This window comes from Ictidomys tridecemlineatus, chromosome 6, assembly GCF_052094955.1.
Source record: "Ictidomys tridecemlineatus isolate mIctTri1 chromosome 6, mIctTri1.hap1, whole genome shotgun sequence".
Classification (NCBI taxonomy): Eukaryota; Metazoa; Chordata; class Mammalia; order Rodentia; family Sciuridae; genus Ictidomys; species Ictidomys tridecemlineatus.
Window position 1 is genome coordinate 169518716 of NC_135482.1, and position 19306 is coordinate 169538021.

General features: G+C 34.8%; 1 protein-coding gene across 10 annotated transcripts in view; it reads left to right on the forward strand.

Annotated features, from left to right (window-relative positions):
* Ccdc169 (coiled-coil domain containing 169) overlaps positions 1-19306 on the forward strand; it is a 48741-nt gene that overhangs the window by 16146 nt on the left and 13289 nt on the right. For 9 of the 10 annotated variants that reach the window (XR_013423437.1, XM_005317102.5, XM_078016114.1 and 6 more), the window contains 2 exons: positions 18003-18101; positions 18309-18362. Coding sequence is in view for 9 of the 10 variants with exons in the window: in XM_005317102.5 (XP_005317159.1) it covers positions 18003-18101; positions 18309-18362 (153 nt within the window). In the remaining variant the exon portion in view is untranslated. The remainder of the gene's footprint in view (positions 1-18002; positions 18102-18308; positions 18363-19306) is intronic. The other variant, XM_040281599.2, reaches the window with a different exon arrangement.

Sequence of the window (19306 nt, forward strand, 5' to 3'; positions counted from 1 at the left end):
TTGAAAAACACTTTACAGTTTATTATAAACCAAGAACTTTGGACTTGCAAAGAGGTATAGATCAGATACATAAATATATACATAGGCTAGATTTTCAGCTTTGCAAGCATAAGATTCCTGATCTCTGTTGCAATTACTCAACACTGCTGTTTTAGTACAAAAGCAGTCAGAGACAATACCTAATAGATATGTGAGCTGTGTTCTAACATGTTGGCTTAGAAAAAAAAAAAGCAGTTACTGGCTTTTGAATTTAGGCTATAGGTTGTTGGCTCCTGTTTTAGGAAGCAGTCTGCAAACTTTGATAATTCGTAGATTGGGGGCCTTTCATAAAAACACAAAGGCCTGGTCCCATCGTTCAACCAACTTGTCACCTCTGTGTTCTTTATTAACTCTCCAGGTCATTCTGATAATCATCAAAGTTTGAGAATCACTGATTTAAGCACATGTATACTTAAAAGTGGATTTTTAAAAATCATGGGATCTATACCTTTAAAATATTTGAGATAGTGATAAAGTCTCTATGGATCAACGTGGGTGTCTCTAAAGACACCCAAGATATCTGGCATGAATAAGAGGGGTGATGGAAAATATGGCTGGAAATACATTCAGGGACTAGATAATAAAGGGTTTCATATTTATGTTAGGGAATGTGAACCTTTTTATATATTATGGGAAGCTGCTGGAGTATTTATGTATTTTAAAATCTCTGCTCACCCTCCTATGGAGAAATGATTCCCAGGGTGAGAATTGAGGCAGAGAAGCCAGTTAGGATTCTTTTCAGACTGGGTAAAGGAAGGTGAGTTTTTAGCTTGGTCAGTATAATATGTGGGAGTAGCAGAGGAAACAGATTGAAGATATATTTAGAAATAATTTCATGAATACATGGGTAATAGGATGAGATTGGGAGAGGATTGAAGGATGCATAACTTCCTGGATTGTGATGAACAGGACTATAGGAATCAAAAGTAGTTGAGATGTTAGGAGATGATGATTATGGTTTGTTTGTGCATTTTATATAGGTAAGAGTAGTTAAAACTGGTCGTGGTTTTAGACTACAGAAAGTTGTCTCTGAAAATAGAGATCTTGGAATCATAGGTGTCTCTTGAAGTCATGAAAGTACAAGAGACTGCTGGGGATGGGGTGGGGACAGAGTCTGAAAAACAGGATTGAGCGTGGAAGCCTGGGGAAATACTAACAATTAAGATATTGGCTAAAAAGGCAATTTGGTGAAGATAATAGTGAAGGAAAAATATTGAGAAAGGATGAGGGGGACAATTGGAAAAGTGGATCATAGAAGCCAAGGAAGGAGAAAATTTTATGACTATTCACCAGAAAAATGTTCTCCAAGAAACTTCTGGCTCAGGATAGGATAAAGCACTAGTTCAGGCTAATTATAAGAAAATAAGTACTAGTCAAAGGATAGGATTTGGGGAGAAATGTTGTGGAAAGGAAGAGTAGGGGATAAGAAAATGAAGTGAGGATAACCTACTTCATCTAGAATTATAGCTTTTGGAATCAGACTTGCCCTCGTTCAAATCCAGACTAGAGGACACTGAGGAAATCACTTTACCTCTCCAAGGCTTAATTTCCTCATCTGTAAAATGGAGTTAATTAGCTTTCTTGTGCAGGCTGTTGTGAAGATTATTAGTGTTAATAAGAAAATAGCATAGTGCCTGAAGTAGTAAGTACTGTTAGTTCTCTTCCTAACTTTCCTTGGTAAAGGAGAAGTAAAATTTCATCAAAAACAAATCTGTTGTGAAATTAACCTTAATCCCATTGGAAAGGATAATAATAAAGGTAAAGCCCAAAGATGTGCAATCTGTTTTTTTCTTAAGCTGTGCTGTTATAAATATTTTCTACCTTTTCAAAACTTCAGTACAGTTTTGTGGTTCTAAGTACCTACCCACAAAGTAGGGGCTTCATCAGGAGTTTAACACTTTTAATATAAAGCACAGAACATTTACTTCCTTTGGGCTACCTGGATGTATATTTTCCAGCTCCTGTTGGCATCTGTTAGAGAAATGAAATATTAGGTTAGAATGTTCCAAGAATTTCCAAGTATGTCTAGAACTATTGCAGTTCACAGCAAGATTAGAATCTTTCTTGAGAATTCTAAATAACTAAAAGTTGAGGTTAAATGAGTTTCTTTGTATCTGATGTTTTTGAGTTCTTGCTTGGCACTTCAGGCTTCTTCATTCATTTCTAATTAGATTATGAAGCTAAGGACTTAGCTGAACTCTTTCATCAGAACTTTATGGCTCCCAGTCGTCAGCCACAGATAGTTCCCTGATAATATTTTAATTAATATTTCAGTGCTTTACTATCGCTATTAGCACACGATGGTGATTTTATCTTTCTTACGTTAGCTTATATAGGCCCACTGAAGCTCAGTATTTTTGATGCTATACCATAAACAGGAAAGATGATTGTTGGCCCATCTACTTTCTTGCTTCCCTGTGTTATTCAGCATTACTATGTGCTTACTTGCCTGCTGTGGATTTCTTGAATTTTTGAACTGTGTAAGGATCACCCAGTACATTTATTTAAAATATACATTATTCCAGGACTTCCAATAGAGGAACTCATCTGTAGGTCTGGAGTAAGGCCTGGATATTTGTACATTTTAGCAGGCATTTCAATAAGTTCTGTTGCCAAGCACATTTGAGAAAAAAAGATTTAGGGGATCTGTATCCATCAGAAAAAGATGTGAAAGTCTCTCTTATGATAAGAGTTCCTATACAGACTCTATCAAAAAGCACTTTCATATGCCTGTAGTCAATTCTATCATAAAGTAGAAGTTTTGCTCTTTGACTGATTCATAGTCATAAAACTAATGACCCCTATTCTTCTCTGTTACTGTTTTCCCCATCAATTCACTCTCCTTGTATTACATTACACCCAGACAGTTTGGATCCTTCAGGGAAATGTCTCATCAGTGCATACACCATATCAATTAGATGGATATAGTACTGGGGATCATTCTTCTAGAGTTACAAGACTAGCTGATTGTGGGAGCCACTGGGGGAAGAAGCATTAATTAGAAAAATATTTTATCTCCCCACAAACAGTGTCTGGAAAACTCTTGATCAATTTGTGGAAAAATCAATTCATGGGAAGCCAACTTGTTGAAATTTGAATTCTTAAATATGTTCTTATGAATATATATTTAATAGCATTTTAAGAAATGTTCAATTTTTTTAACTAAAGACTCATAGAAATAGTTTAGCATTTAGTATCATCATTGAAAAATATATTCTGAAAAAAAGATGTTCAGGATATAAGTTCACATATAAGAAGGATTCTCCTTAAAAAGCAAATTTTTGGCAAATTTGAAATTGATCTCTAGGAAAATTGTTCTCTTTTATGTTAATTCTTTAATGAAATGATTTTTTAAATGTTAATTTTTGGCTATTTGTCTGGCTTTCCTTCCAAACTATGTTTTAGTTTTCTCTAGAACTGACCAGAAGACCCACTCTCCTTACCCTGCTTATAAGGACAAGTTTGAAGTAAGAGAAGGTTTTAAGTCTTAGAAAATCCTTTTAAACCATCAGACCATTCTCTTTATCATACACTTGGCCCTTTAGAGGAACAAGATAGTCCCCTCATCATTCTCTGTTTTGCTCCTTTTTTAATATTTATTTTTTAGTTATAGGTGGACACAATATTTTATTTTTATGTGGTGCTGAGGATCGAACCTAGTGCCTCACACGTGGTAGGTGAATGCTCCACTAATGAGTCACAACCCCAGCCCAGTTTTGCTCCTTTTTATGTTCTAACTTCATTGACATATTCTATCGCTTCTTCATCCTGATTCCCTGTACTATCTTCCTTGACACTTGCTTCTTTCCTTTGTCATGATTCAAATTTTTCTTTTATATGGGCTGCCTCATTGACATCTAGCCCAATTTGGCCCTTCCTAGGACCCTTTATCTCACTGCACTCACTTCACATCCAACTGGCATGGTCCCACTGGACTCTCATTTTTGTCATTTCTACCTTCAGAACCTTCTAAGAAATATTCTAAAAGTCTAAGTATACATTTAGAACCCGATAATGAGGCATTAAAATAAATGACCTTAAAGCACCATTGACACCCATAAGTATGTTTTAGTTAAAATATATTAAAGTGATATGCCAATTATATAGTGAAAAGGATTAGCGAAATGATCTTGGGTTCTCAAAAGTGTGGTATTTAAAAAGAAAATGGAATTCCCACTGCCCACCTGGCTCTGGTAGATCTGCAGATCCAATATGAGACTGCTTCCTGAGGTATTCTGCCACACTCCTCACTTAGGTTTACATTCTCCCCAAAGCTCCAAATGATTAGTTTGGAGACAGGTGGATGTCTTCAAACTAGAGAAGAGTTGAAAAGATTTTGTATGTTGAGAAGTTAGCCACAAGGGGGCACTGTATCTAAACATGAGAAATGCTGCATTCTTTCACCATCAGAATTGTCTTTTTTGAAAGGTACTATGTGGAAGCTGTGATGAACTAAATTGTATTCTTGTGCTTTGCTCTTGTAAGCCTTCAATGGAGTAATTTTTTTTAACTCGTAGCTTTCTTTTTCTTTTTTTTGGTGTATTCTTTAGTAATTAACATTGGTTTCTTTAAAAATAGGCGACCAGCAGAGCTTCCTTTCTGCTTGAAATATGGAGTATTTTTAAAAGTTTAAATCCTGGGCTGTGGATGTAGCTCAGAGGTAACTTGCCCATCATGTACAAGGCCTGGGTTAAATCCCCATAATCACAAAAACCAATACCAACAACAAAAATTAAAGTCTAAATAAATTTTACTTCAGATATGTAAACAGTGCCCTAAATTTCTAATTTTTACCTTGTGTTTCAATCGACTTTTACAAAATGACCTTTCCAAAACAAATTTAGAAAGAACATAGGTAAAGTAGATAACTGCTTGGAATGCTAAGAAATGATCAGTCTCTGAAACAACTCTTCTATATAGTGGAAGAATTAATTTTTTATGTGATATTTTGGGGGTGAGGGGCTAATTTTCTGTACAACCATCAATTTAGCTTTACTTTGTTATTCCAGGCTGCAATTTTCTAGTTTATGACTATTGATTATATAAATATATTGTTCATTTTATAATCAATAAAATCAAAGTCAAAATCTAGAATGAACCCAGAAGTTATTATAGTACAATTTTACTATTTTTTTAAGAATTTCTCTGGCTTTATTTTTACATTTTGTCAGGTTCTTTTAATCAAATTAAGCTATAATAAATTCATAAGCAATCCTGTGTTGTAATTTAAAGAAATAGCAAAAATGATTCTATTTATTAATATCTTCATCAACTACTACTATAAAGAAGTTTATATGCAGTAAACTCTTGCAGTTGCTAACCAAATATATTTTGTTATCTAGTAAATATGCGTTTTACCTTATTATTATGAAGTAATTGTAGATTTATGGGAAGTTATAAAAATAGTATATACATATAGTACATATATTGACCCCTTTATCCAACGATGACCCTTTAAAGAACTGTAAAACATTATAAAAACCAAGAAATTTATGTTAGAACAATGCTTCTAACTAGACTATGGACTAATGCTGTGTGTGTGGGGGGAGATGTTGTTGTTATTTGTTTTTACAGATGGATAAACACAAATATTTTGCAACTAATGAGCTAGGGTATCAATGACTGGTATAGTTTTGGCAAAAATACAAAATGTGTTCTTTTCTCCCCCAAATAATATATGTTTATGTTGCTTCTATTCCCATGAGACTTCTACAGTGAATCATCCTAATTTTCTGAGTTGCAATATAATTTAAAAGCATAGTGTGTCAATTCATAGGAATCAGGCACAAGGAGAAGGAGAATGAGGTGTGTCTGAGGAAACATGGGCCACACCAGCTAGAACTGCTTGTGGGCACAGTGCTGAGACTAACAGTTGAAAGAAAAATTCTGTATGTTGACTCTCAAGGGACCCAACAACAAGCTGGGGGATAAAGTATGTGGTATGTTAGAGGCTGAAAGAATATGAAATCAAGGTGTTAAAGCTGAAAGTGGTAATTTAAGAAAGTCAGGACAGGAGAGTGCGGTGGTATGCGCCAGAAAATCCAGTGGCTCAGTGGAGGTTGATACAGGAGGCTATCAAAGTTATATCAAAACTGAGTTCAAAGCCAGCCTCAGCAAAAAGCAAGGCACTAAACAACTCAGTGAGACCCTGTCTCTAAATAAAATATAAAAAAATAGGGCTGGGGATGTGGCTCAGTGGTTGAGTGCCCTGAGTTCAATCTTTGGTACCCCCGTCCCACCTCCCCCCCCAAAAAAATGTTAGGATGAGGCAAGGGGTTCACATCTAATATGAAGTTGCTATTTTAGTTCATTTTCTACCAGCTATATAAAAAGTCTATACCATTAGTATATGACTGTTTTTTTAAGTGATAGAATTCTTCACATCAACCAGCAAGGCATATTGTTAACTTCAAATGTGATCTATTTTAGAATTTATAGTGTTTGAATATAAATTATTCAATATTATCAAAGTAGTATTGTGCTTTTTAAAAAATGTACTTAATTGGAATGGTTTCCATTTTAGCAAGACATTTTGATTGTGAAACTAGTAAAGGAAGCAATAGGTGGGTAGGGCCTGAGAGCTGTTAGACATTTTTTTTTTCACTTGACTCTAGCTGATAATTTGTTATATTCACTTTTACATGTTCCTTTCTCACAAATCCATATTTTCTTTCTAAGTAAAAAAATCATAAGTAAAAAAATCATAAAATATAGGCATTGAGGAATGTTTTTTGAATATGATATTTATTAGCAGAAAAATTGTTCTTGATAATTGAAGGGAGTAAATTAGAATAGAGAAGGAAATATAAACAGATAAAAGAAACAAATTTTGGAAAGCTGTAGCTGGAGGAGTGGTAATTGACTTCAAGAAGTTGAGGAAGCAACAGCAAAGTACCTGCAGAGAAGGGATATCAATGGCAACAAGGCAGTGGGTCTCCAGATCTGCCTAATGCTTTGGAACTTGGCATATCAGGTATGGAAGAAGGTGAGTGTAAGAAATGTGAGCAATTGTTCACTGGAACCCCTCTGCCACTCCCTGTAACCAGACACTCTCCTTTAGTTGGGAGTCTATTTTCTGGAGAAATTGAACTTCCATAACTTTGGACTTTAGGGCTCAGACATAGAAAAGGGTGAGAGTGAAACACAGTACTAAGAATAATGGGATCAAATGAAAACATGCAGTCAGCATAATAAAACTCTCAGTCTTCTTCTCCTAGAAATGCTCAGGTAGCATTAACGCATACAGAGTAGGAAATTAGAGGCTTCTTCAGTTTAAAACTGAAATGCCCTTAAGACAGTTAGTGTGACCCAGAGAGTGGGCCTCACAGACTTCTTAGGACAGGAGGATTAGATGGCTGAGGACCATAGGTGCTGAACTTTGAAATCTATCAAGGCCACACTTTCCAAGAGTTGTTTTCTGGTCTCATGATTGGCTGCAATGGAGATAACTAAGTCAGACCTCTTTCTGGGATACAAGGGACTTCACTGTTGGCTGATTTGGCTTAAAGTTCCCTGATAGTTTGGCCAAACTGTTTTGCATGACAGCCAAGAATACTTCTGCTTCCAATGAACCTTCTAGACTTAGACTACAATGAGACCACTGTCCCAGATTCTCTCTGCCTTCCTCCCTATTTCATTTCACACTGAAACTTTTATGATCCTTGTACATTAAATCCTATTTTGGTGTACATTTTTCAGAAGAGCATATATAAAACTTAAGGGTACTGCGTGGGATCAAACAAAACAGAGAGTAAGATAGGGATTCATGTCTGGCTGACTGACTTCAGAAGATCTGTCCTGATTAGTAGGTGTGACACCAATGGATCTGGCTCAGGATATGTTACTTGCAAAAGACTTTCCTAATGATGACCTTGGGAAATGTCCTGGGAGAAGGGAATACTATGGGAGTAGCCACAAGGCAGGCATTTGGAAAATAATGGAGTTACTCCTAAGTCACATTGACTTCTACACAAGGGTAATGAGAGATCAGCAACTGTTAATAAGAAGTAATATCTAACCATAGAGCCTGTGGGAGCTTCTCAGGAGGCCTCTGTTCCAGCAGTGGAAAGGCAGACACACTAGAATAGCAAACTAGAGTCATTGTGTTAGCTACACAGTTCCAGAGGCATTTGGATGCTAAACTTAGGTGGTTTTGTTATGTGAAGGGAAGAATCCTGATAGGGATAACTAAGGGTGCTCAAATTGTTGCAGAACAACTGGATAGATGCCCCTGAGGATGTTGGCTCTACAATTCTTACACCCCCTGGGCATGTAGAGTGGCCTGCCTAAGGGCTAGAGCACTTGTTGTACTGGAAAATGCTGTAAATGTCTCTTTCTAGTAAGTCACATATACTCCTTCAAACAACTGTCCTCCTACTTCCTTTCCTGGCTGCTAGGCCAATTAATAAGGGTGTTGTTCAATATCTATAATAACAATTTTTTAAAAGAAAAGAGGAACAGAAAGTTGAGGATAGTGCAATAGAAAACACAATTGTTTTCATATTCCCTGGACCTGAACCAACTTCTTGAACTAGGAATTGTTGGCCAAAGAGGTGGCCTGAAATCCTAGAAGGGCTGGGCCTGAAACACCAATTCAAGTATATATTGTGACAATATTCTCAGTCTTCCCTCAAAGAGATCTCTGGCCACTTACACAGCTAACGCTGGAGGAAGAAAGATAACTAGATATTTCCAGGATGTTTGAACACAGGGTCTCTGTTGGTATTGATTCCCAGAGTTGAAATCTTTGGCTAAAGTCCAAATCACAGTGGACTCATTGTCCCACAGACTTCCCTATCCTTGCAGTGGTCATTTTCTCAGTCCTCAAGTACATAATCAGAATAGATATATTTGAAAGTTGAAGTTAACCCATCATATTAGGTCCCCTCATCATGGAAGAAAAAGTATCATGGTTGTGAAGGCCAAGTAAAAACTTCTGAAACTGCCCCTGCCCCCACTGAGATCAAAATAGAAGTCAAAACCACTTTATTATTCCAGGGAAAATAGCAGAGATTAGCCACAATTAAAACTTTAAAAAGATTCAAGGATACAGGTGCCTGTCTTCACTGTTTTATTTGCCAGTCTGATCATGCAGAAACTGGATGGATCTTGGAGAAAGTTGTAGGCTGCCGCAGACTTAACCAATTAGTGGTCTTAATTGCATAAGCTTTTCCACATGTGGTATCACTAGTGGAGCCAATTAATAGAGTTTCAGGTGCAGAAGTCCTAGTCATAGACTTGGAGAAAGTATTCTTTCATTTTATTTAGAAAAGAGGATCAAAACAGTTTGTGACTTTCACTTTCAACTCCAGCATATAGTAAACCACAGAAGTCCTCTATTATTACAGCGAGGAAAACTTTAAAGGTGAACAAACAGGAAACCGATGACTTTGCTTGGGACCATTAGAGAACTGAGGTTTCAGACAGGCAGACTTCCACCCTGAAATCTAGATAAACAGTTGAATCCAAACTTGAGATCTGCTCACCTGGAACAGACACTGCTGGGACTATAAGCTGGTAGGGACATTTAAGTAGTAATTTTTCATGAATTACTGGAGGAAAAATAGGCAAATCTGCTATTAAAGTTGACAACTTCAATGGTCTCTGTCAGTAACTGATAGATCAAACAGCCAGAAAATTACTAGAGATTGATCTGAAAAGCACCATCAACCAACTTGATCTAAGTGACATTATAGGCTTTTCCACCCAATAGCAGCAGAACACAGATTCTCCTCAAACTTACATGTAAGATAGATCACATTTTGGAGGCCCCTATAGATTCTCAGCTTCATAAGGATGGAGTCTGGGTTATCATATTCCTAGCACAATGCCTGGCACAGAAGACATTTGATAAATATTTTTAGAATAAATGAATAAATTATAAAATTAGGCTACAAGACAAGAAATCTAATCATGATATACAGCAGCAAGATACAGGTTAGTCACAAAGCATATTAAAAAGTGTAAGCCTCAAGGGTTAGAACTGAGAATATCAATAAAAAAATATCCTTCTGATGAGATGAACATCATTACCCTAAGTATCTGTATTAAGAAACAAATGGTGTGAATATACTTCGTATACAACCAGAAATATGAAAAATTGTGCTCTGTATGTGTAATATGAATTGTAATGCATTCTGCTGTCATATATAAAAATTAGAAAAATAATAGAGAAGAAAGTGATAAAAGAGAGGGAAAGAGCTTTTTATTGAATTCACCTTTTTTGAAGCTTGGCCAAAAGAGTAGAGAGAAGCTGATTCTTTGCTGTTACCTCAGGTGGAGTGATGGAAAGTGATTGGGATGGTTTCTGAAGCAGGGCCCTATGTTCTATACTTCCACAAGGATTAAATGAGATCATATATAAGGCAGAGTTTTATAATATTAAAGGGCTATGTATTGTTTGTTTATTTATAATTGTTTAATAAGTTACTTGAAGTCAGGGATTGAAATATAGCTTTCTGGAGAATGATCTTTATAATTTTAATACAGTAATACATTCTTTATCTGATAGTTACAATATGAACTATTCCATGCAGGTGAATTTTCCAGATAATGAAAACCCATATCTTCATTTTATTAAAAAAATATAATTTTGCTAGGTTTGATGCAAATCTCTTATAAATATAAACATACTTACACATCTTATTAAAATGATCATATTTGCTTAATTTGACCTTAGAAAAACAAAAACAAAAAACCATCCTTCTGAGCCAAGTGCAGTGGTCCACGCCTGTAATCCCAGGGAGGCTGAAGCAGGAGGATCAAGAGTTCAAAGCCAGTCTCAGCAAAAGCAAGGTGCTAAGCAACTCAGTGAGACCCTATGTCTAAATAAAATACAAAATAGGGCTGGGGATGTTGCTCAGTGGTCAAGTGCTCCCAAGTTCAATCCCCAGTACCACCCACAACGCCCCCCCAAAAATCCTCTGTCATATAGAGAATGCCACTTGATTAATAGTCCTAAATATTCTCTTTATCAAGTCACTTTTTAAATAACTTCCAGTAGATCCCAGTGCTTCAATCCCTATGCCTATCATCCCAAAGCTGCCTTTTCTAGCAGGTTGTTTTCCAAATTTGCCTTTTATGTATTGCTTCAGCTCTAATCCTACCATTAAATAGTCATTTCTGATTTAAGCCTATGATAAATATTTGGCTTCCTTCATGTCCTTTTTCCCTTTCCATTTTGGGGACCTTTTATGTTATACCCACCTTGATTAACACCTTTTAAAAATGTGTGAAACATTTATTTTCCATTTCGAATTTTCTATTTAATCATACTTTGCATTTTAACTGCTGTTTTTTATGCTTCCGTTTAGTATGAGCTCCAACAGTTTTGCACCATAACTCGTTCAGGTCACCTTTAATAAAATAAATAATTTGTATTATAGTAGGTTATTTGTAAGTGAACTTCTTTTAAAAATTCAGATGCATTTTACTAATGATGTAATGTTTAAACGGGCTGGATTCTATTTACATCTATAAATGTACTTAACAAATTATATAACTGATTGATATTGCTATTGTAGCTTAACCTGAAGTCCTTGGAGCAAGGGTCCATAGAATAGCATTTTGAACTACTTCTACCACTCACTAATTATCCCTTGAAAAGTTCTTCATCATAGGCAATATATTCATGAGGGTTTCATTTTCTATAAAATAATTCAGTTTAGCTTCTTACATATGTTCAACTTTAATGGATTTGTTTTTCTACAGTAAGTTTATGTTTGGAGGAAAGGAGCTGGAAGCCATTCAAGATGCCAATGCATAATTAACTTTCAAAGAATAATAATGCCTACCTGAGAAACATCATCTGCTTATGTTTTAACAAGAATGCTAATGAAATATGCGTAGTGGTGGATCATCATTTCCAAGGGATTTATCACTAATGCTATTTGGAGACTGGAATTTGCCTCATTTCAGCCAACCTATATACCCTCAATGCAATTTTTTTAAATGCCAATAATTATTAACAAGTATCTATGAGAAAATAAGTTTTTGTTGAAAACTATATTCACCTATATTTCAGGAAGATATGAACTCTAAACTATTTTGCAGTTTTGCTTTGTAGAGATTTAAATCCACTCCTTTCATTTTTTTTAAATGCTTCTTTTAATAGAGTTAGTGACCTAGATCATGACCAATAAGAGTTGAGATACTTTGACTAGAAGATATTTTATTTAATTTGTAAGAACACAAATAATAATTGGAGTTATTGAAAATTATGTTACTAGTTTGGGAATTAAAATTTGGTACCTGGATACTGTGTGCCTGTGTTAAAATGTTGGTGAATGCGTGGATATGGTTTGTCCCCTCTGAAATTAATGTTGAAATTTAATTGCCATTGTGATCTTGGAAGGTAGGGCCTTTAAGGGGTGATAAGGTAGTTAAGAGGGATTTATTTTTTTACAGGAATGATAGTTAAAATAAGGCTGCCTCTTGTGTATTTTTAATCTTCCAATTGCTCTCATTTGCCCTTCAACTTTTCCACAAAAATACTATGATGCAGCCCAAAGCCCTTGTCAAATGCAGCTGCTTGATCTTGAACTTCTGGTTTTCAGAACCACGAGCTAAATAAACTTACTTTCTTTATAAATAACTCAGTCTTAGGTGTTGTGTTATAGCAACAGAACATGGACTAAGAGCACAAGAGGTTCAAATGCCATCATAAATCATTTTTGGATGGTAGATATGGGTTGGGCAATACCAGGAGAGTGGACAGTTATTCCTCTATGTGGACTTTTTGGAAAAATTTGTCACAAGCAAAAAGGTTCCCATCAGGGGTACCTATTCATAGTCTTCCCAGAGTGTAAGAAAGAACTAAAAAGTGTAGGATGATTAAACAACCTTATCTATGCAGGCTTAGAGCTAATTGGCACCTGGGTCTATTGGACTAAAACCAGCTAATAAATTTACCTAAAGTCACAAATATACCACAGTATTTCCAAAAGAAAGCTCCCAGTTGTATATTCTGATGTTGAGTTCTATGATCATTGGTCTGGCTATGGAGACAAAACTAGTGATAAAGAAATCAGCTTTCCTTGATGTGTCTTTGTTCAATTTTGGTTTTGAGTTATACTGGCTTCATAGAATTTATTTGGGAGTGTTTCCTCCCTTTCAATTTCATGGAATTGAAAAAAAAAAAGTTCTTCTTTAAATGTCTGGTAGAACTCAGCTGAGAATCCATCTGGTCCTTGGCTTTTTTTTGTTGGAAGGTTTTTAATTGCTGTTTTAATTTCATTGTTTGATTATAAGTCTATTTATTTAGGTTTTCTCTATCTTCCTGGTTCAATTTAGCCAGGTAATATGTGTCTAGAAATTTGTCTATGTCTTCTAGATTTTCTAGTTTATTGGAGTATAATTTTTAAAAATAGTTTCTAATGGTCTTCGGGATTTCAGAAGTGTCTGTGGTGATATTTTCTTTTCTAATCTTTATTTGGGTCTTTTTTCTCTTTTGGTTAGTTTGGCTAAGGGCTTTTCAGTCATATACCAAAAAACAAAACAAAACAAAACAAAGCAAAACAATTCTTTGTGATATTGATTGATTCTGTGTATTATTGTTTTGTACTCAAATGAGACAAAGATGCATGAAGGAAAGAAAATTACACAACAGTATCCCTGAAGGACATAGATGCAAAAATCCTTAATATTAGCACACCAAATTAAAAAACACACCAAGAAGATAATACACCATAATTAAGTGGGCTTCATCCCAGGAATGCAAGATTGGTTCAACATACATAAATCAATGAATGTAATTTACTACTTACATAGAATTAAAAACACATACTTATAGCCATCTGATACTTGACAAAAGTACCAAAAATACGTATGAGAATCATATGATCATCTGCATCAATTGATGCAGAAAAGGCCTTTGATAAAATACAGAACCCATTCATGTTAAAAAAAAAAAACACTGGAGAAACTGGCATAGAAGGAACTTATCTCAATATTTTAAAGGTTGTACATGACAAACCCAAAGAGAGTATCATACTAAACTAAGAAAAAACTGAAAGCTTTCCCTTTAAAGTCAGGATCAAGACAAGGGTGTCCACTTTCATCACTTCTATTCAATATAATTCTTGAAATTCTAGCCAGAGCAATCAGGAAATAGAAGGAAATTAAAGGGATATAGATAAAATAAAAAAAGAAGAAATCCCAACTGTCTCTGTTTGCTTATGTCATGGATATCTAGAAAACCCCAAGAATTCCACCAGAAGACTTCTAGAACTGATAAATGAATTCAGCGAGTAGCAGGATACATGATCAACATTCAAATCAATAGCATTCTTATATTATGACAGCAATTTAGCTGAGAAAGAAATCAGGAAAACCATCCCTTTTGCAATAACCTATAAAAAATAAAATATTGGGAATTAATCTAACCAAGGAGGTGAAATATTTCTACAGTGAATACTATAGAACACTGAAGAAACAAATTAGAGAAGACCTCAAAAGATGAGAAGATCTCCCATGTTCTTGGATAGGCAGAATTAATATTGTCACAGTGGACATACTATCAAAAGCAATGTACAGATTCAGTGCAATCCCCATCAAAATACTGATAACATTCCTCGCAGAACTAGAAAAAAATAGTGCTTAAATTTATTTGGAAGAATAAGAGACCCAGAATAACCAAAGTAATTCTGAGCAAGAAGAGTGATGCAGGTGATATCATGATACCTGATCTCAAACTATACTACAGAGCTGTAAAAGCAAACCAGCATGACATTGACATCAAAATATAAATTAAGACCACTGGAATAGAAGACACAGAGAGAAATGCATATACTTACAGCCATCTGATACTTGACAAAAGTATCAAAAATACACGTTGGAGAAAAGACTGGCATTTTAACAGATGGTACTCAAAAAACTGGATATATCTGCATATATAAATATATGTGGAAGAATGAAATTATATCCCTATCTCTTACCCTGCATGAAAGTCAAATCAAAATGGATCAAAGACTTGTACATTAGACAAGAAACTTGGCAACTGCTAGAAGAAAACATAGGGTCAACATTCCATCATATATGTGCAGCCACCAATATCCTCAACAAGACTCTTGAAACAAAACCAAGAATATGTGGCCTGCCATCAAATTAAAAACATTCCTGCAGAGCAAAGGATTAAGCTTGAAGAGAGAGCCTACAGAATGGAGAGAAAAAGACTTTGCCACTTGTTCTTCTGACAGGGAATTAATATTCAGAACATATTAAGATCTCAGGAAATTTAACACCAAAAACCCTAATGACCCAATCAGTAAATGAACAAAAGAAGAAACAAAACAGCCAACAAATATATGGAAAAATGTTCAACATTTTTAGCAACCAAATGCTAATCAAAACTACACCAAGATTTCATCTCACATCAGTCAGAATGGCAATTATCAAGAATACAAATAACAAACGCTGGTGAGGACGTGGGGAAAAGATACACCCATGCATTGTTGGTGGGACTGTAAATTAGTACAACTATGGAAAGCAGTGTGAATATTCCTCAAAAAACTTGGAATGGAACTACCATATGACCTAGCTATCCCATTTCTTGGTATTTATCCAAAAGAACTAAAATCAACATACTGTAGTGATATAGCCATGTTTATAGCAGCACAATTCACAAGAGCCAATTTATAGAATCAGTCCAGATGTCTGTGAATAGATGAATGGATGGAGAAAATGTGTTACATATATACAGTGAAGTTTTGCTAGCCATAAGAAGAATGAAATAATAGCATTTGCCAGTAAATAGATAGAAATAGAGAACATCACACTATGCAAAATTAGCAAGACTCAGAAAATCAAGGGTCACATGAAGGGAAAGAAGGAACTGGAGGTGAGGCTTGGATATCATAATTATGTAGGAAAGATCAAGAAGGTAGAGAATGAGAGGGAGGAAGAATGAGAAAGGGGAGGAAATATGTAATGAATTTAATAAAATTATGTTATATGCATATATATATAAATGTACCAGAGGGAATTTTACTTTTCTACATATATATGTAGAAAGTACCAATCAAAAATAAAGGAGCAAAAAAGAAAAGAAAAAAGAAACAAGCTTGCCTTCTACTAGCAGTGTTGATTAACTTTGCTATTTGCTATAGTGGTTCAGCCGTGTACTCAGCCATCCTACTTTCAAGTCACATATAATTAAGCTAGGCCACCAGTCTTTGACACTGATTAGTCAATCTTTCCTGGAAAAGGGTGGTAATTTTGGTATCTTGCCTAAAAACTTTTTGGTAAAAATAATCTCTTTCCATCTCAGAACTGATAGATTAACAAAGTATATGGCTGGCTAAGGTTCTGTGGATAGGAAAGGAAGGTAAAACTGTATCAGAAACATACATCAGGATGAATGGATAAGAAGCCCTTTTATATAATCAACTTGCCACCAAGTGGATGGTTGATCTCATTGAGGGATAGTGCCCCTTACAGGGCTCATGTTGGTATCTCTTGCTAGCATTTCCAACATTGATAAGCAGCAGTATTAGCTTACCCTTAGTGAGAAGGAACCCATGCTGTTGGGCCAAACAATGCAAAGTCCCCATCTCAGTCACTGTGGTTACTCTGTTCATCAGCTCACTGTTGGCTGACCAAGGACAGAGTTAGAAAATATCTCTTGGCAAAATATTTGGACTATTTAGTTTAATACCTCATCTGTGGTGATGGTTTCTGGTAAGGATTATTGTGTAATATATAATACACAAGAAATTTCACCTTTATATCCACTTTGGTAGGACCTGCCACATTCCTCTTCCCCAGAGCTCTTTGCCCCCAGTTATCAGCTCTGTACAGATTTCTGCCCCCAGTATCATGATAGTCAGGCAGAAGATTGTAAAACTCTCTTAATATTTTCCCATATTTCTACATGTGGTACCCAGGAAACTGTTCACATCTGTCCTTTCTGAAAAATCAAAACAGATAGGATAGGAATCTATTAGGGAAAGTAGAATTTAGAAAAGAAATTTCTTGATTTTGTGAGGTAAACGTTGATGAGAGAGAGGTAGGAGGGATGATGGGAAAACAAGATTATTTATTAAGCCAAAGGAGAGAAGAAGAGTGGTAGAGAAGGCAATAAGGTTGAGAACCAGAGCAATTGGGAGATTATTACAGAGTAGAACAGTTCTGGAAACTAAGACCTCAGTCCAGACACTCTACTTCTGAGCTGAAGCTTTTACAAAAAGGTTTTTAACATTTATTTCACAAGTTACTAGGAAATTAGGGTAACTCTGGTTGGAAGATAGAAATTAGGCATTTTAGTTGTGCAGTTCAACAATTTACAATTATGTGTGTATGTATAAAATATATATTCATATATATATATATATAGTTATTGATGTGAATCAAAATAATGTATCCAATTTTGTCCTTTTATGAAAGAGGAACCGTAAACTTTTCTTTCTATATAAAGAACGTTTCTCTCCTGTTCTCTAGTTTTCATCAGCACATAAAAATGGACTTAAATTATATAATGGACTTAAATTATATAGGATATAGTATTTAAGTGTCTTTACATGTACCTCTTTTGTTACAATGGTAGCAACAGTATAACTACCTCTTGTTGTTAATACAAATAATTTTTCAGCATGTCTGGCCTTTGGAGTCATTTTATCTGAGTTCTACTTTTAGCTCTATCATTGATGAGCTTTATGTCTCTGAGCCAGTTATATAAACTCTAAAAGACACAGTTTTCTAAACAGTAAAGTGGAAACAAACATTAGGCATCTCAAGTATTGTAATAATCTAGTGAAAGAACTTAGTATAATACATGTGATATATAATACATATATAATACAAGTGTTAGAGCTCAACAAATATTTTGATTATTTTATTGCTATTACTGGAATTATAAGATCACAGAATATTAGGTATAGAAGGCATTCATTGGTGAAGAATTTGGTTGTCATTTCTATTGTTGGTCTTAGGATATGAGTACATATAAAATTTACTATTTATACTTTCAGGAATCCTTAAATATATTACTTAAACAACTAGAAAAAGAAAAAAGAAGTCTTGAAAATCAAGTGAAAGACTATGCACTTAAACTGGAACAAGAATCAAAGGTTTGTTTTTATTCTACTAAACAATTCATTTGAAGCTGCCTTTATTTCTAGGGTTATCTACAAACCTACTATATCATTTTCATAAAATGGTACAAAACCATTTCCTACAGTTTTAACAAAAAAGCAGGAGACATGAACCCTAACTTGGCAATTTTCTTGCTAATCTTCTCTTATGTTGGATTCTTTACATTTGTATATTCTACATAGGCTTACCACAAGATCAACAGTGAACGCTGTAAATACATATCTGAAATGTCTCAGGTAATTTTTTTCTTTTACTTTCAAATTCTAAGGCTTTCCCTTCTCCTTAAGTTATGTATTTTATTTTTCTATAATTTGTGTGTGTGTGTTGGGTTAGATAAACAGTTGTTGAAATTATGGGGAAATGTTACTAAGTTTCTAAATATGGAAGATGGAAAGGGAAGTACATAATTTATAAAGAGAGAAAACAGTCTCCCTAATTAAGAGATTATCTTGAATATCTGTTTCCTTAGTTATCCTTTTAGTTTGATCCATGATCACTAGAATTCAAACAGATAAGCTGCTATCCTTTAGCTATCACTTCATAATTATAGACACAGTATTGCTATTCATAGAAATATAAGTCAGGAAAATTATCAGTACACTATCTTGCACATATTTTCAGCTTTTCATTTGTCTTTCAGTTTTACTTATGATATTGTTGGAATTTTAGAGCATTTTTACATTGCCAGAGCTCTTTTATTTATGGTTTCTTATGTCATAGTTTAAAAGATAATCTTCATCTCAATGTTTCATAATGTTTACAGCATCATTTAATACTTACATGGCTTATTATTTAATATTTAAATATTTAAGCTATATTACCTTTATTTTGGCATATATTTTAAGATTAGGATATGAGTTCAGTTTTAAAAGTATGTTATCCAAACAGAAGAGTCCAAAGAGTAATTGGATATGGGAATCTCAGGAAAATGTTAAACTTTAGAGATAGATTTGGAAATTACTATCATATAGATAGTAAGAGAAGTCATGTGAATGAATTAAATTCATCAGGGAGGATAAATAAGGTTAAAAGAAAAGATAGGCTATAATTCTGAAGACAGTGATAGTTATGGGAGTAACAAAAATGGTTGGGATCCTCAAAGCACAGCAGTTAGACAATGAGGTAGAGTGAGTACCTTGAGAGTGAGCTTGATCCAAAAGGTAACCTGCTCATCAAATCT